Source organism: Mandrillus leucophaeus, unplaced genomic scaffold (genome assembly GCF_000951045.1).
Source record: "Mandrillus leucophaeus isolate KB7577 unplaced genomic scaffold, Mleu.le_1.0 Scaffold104, whole genome shotgun sequence".
Classification (NCBI taxonomy): Eukaryota; Metazoa; Chordata; class Mammalia; order Primates; family Cercopithecidae; genus Mandrillus; species Mandrillus leucophaeus.
The window spans coordinates 134,983-136,377 of record NW_012098543.1 but is presented as its reverse complement, the minus strand read 5'-3'; the positions used below and the strand labels follow the sequence as shown (position 1 = coordinate 136,377).

Below are 1,395 nucleotides of genomic sequence, written 5' to 3'. Positions count from 1 at the left end.
CAGGGGAACGCTGGAGATGGCCAGACCCAGGAGAAGAACCAAGGGGAAAAAGAAATTCGCCGTGGAGGCCCGGAAGGTGCGGGCAGCCGGAGAGCAGGTGGAGAAGAGGGTAAGCTGGTGGGGGTAAGGCACGGAGAAAGGGGATCTGAAACACAAGAGTCTGTGCCTTTTTTGTTTGTTGGTTTGAGACAGTCTGGCTCTGTCGCCCAGGCGGGAGTGCAGTGGCGCTCACTGCAGCCTCCCCTCCCGGGTTCAAGCTATTCTTGTGTCTCAGCCTCCCAAGTAGCTGGGATTACAGGTGTGCACCACCACTCCCGGCTAATTTGTTTCGCTGTTGTTGTTTGTTTTCTGTTTTTGAGACGGAGCCTCGCTCTGTCGCCCAGGCCAGAGTGCAGTGGCGCGATCTAGGCTCACTGCGACCTTCACCTCCCTGGTTCAAGCAATTCCCCTGCCTCAGCTTCCCAAGTAGCTGGGATTACAGGCGCTCGCCACCAAGCCCGGCTAAATTTTTTTTGTATTTTTAGTAGAGACGGGGTTTTGCCATGTTAGCCAGGCTGGTCTCAAACTCCTGACCTCAGGTGGTCAACCCGCCTCAGTCTCCCAAAGTACTGGGATTACAGGCGTGAGCCACCGCGCCCGGCCTACCCGCCTCTCCTTTTTCCCGAACTAGGAGTCTGAGCCCCTTCCTTATCTAGGACTCCAGAGTCTAAGTCCCCGGATCCTCAGACATAGAAGTCAGAATGCCCTAGACTCCTCCTTCTCTCAGATCCAGGAGTCTGTCCTCCAACCCCCTCCTCTCTTAGGACCTAGCAATCCAGGACCCCGTGATCTTCCTTGCCCAGGACCCAGGAGTGCGGGCCCCAATACCTCCTGCCTCAGACCCAAGAGTCCCCCTCTACCCCTTACCTTCTTCAGGTAGAAAAGCAGCAGGAACTTGACCGTGTTAAGCAGGGGCAGCAAAGGGCAGAAAAAACTCCCCACCCAGACCACCGTCTGCGCGTAGATGAGCCCCAGCACCTCGTCGGGCACCTGGAACTCCTGGGTCCCCGCCAGACGACCCAGCGCCCCAGGACAGAGGCCACAGAGGAGCCTGAAGGACGGGGCGGGGGCGGGGCCGGGCCCGAGTCAGGGGCGCGGCTACTTGGAGTTTCCCCGCCTCCACCGCCCTGTCCGCCAATAGGAAGCAAGCGTATCTGAGGGGGGGCGGGACTTTCAAGACTCCACGTGGAGGGGGTGTGTCCAGAGGACTAGACGGGACCCAGGTGTCGCGGCGGTAGGGGCGGGGCCACAGGGAAGTAACCCACTAAAACAAGGGCGGGGAGTGGGGGAGATCTGCGGACCTAGGGCAAGCAAAGGGAGCCGGCAGAGGCGGGAACAGTAAAAAGGTGCGCGGTG

At 59.6% G+C, this 1,395-nt stretch overlaps 1 protein-coding gene across 1 annotated transcript in view; it reads right to left on the bottom strand.

The window, feature by feature from the left end:
- The window catches only part of LOC105539659 (transmembrane channel-like protein 4), a 31,104-nt gene that overhangs the window by 7,601 nt on the left and 22,108 nt on the right, over nucleotides 1-1,395 (bottom strand). Inside the window, 2 exon segments of the mRNA XM_011980034.1 lie at nucleotides 1-114; nucleotides 907-1,090. Of these exon segments, the coding sequence (XP_011835424.1) occupies nucleotides 1-114; nucleotides 907-1,090 (298 nt within the window).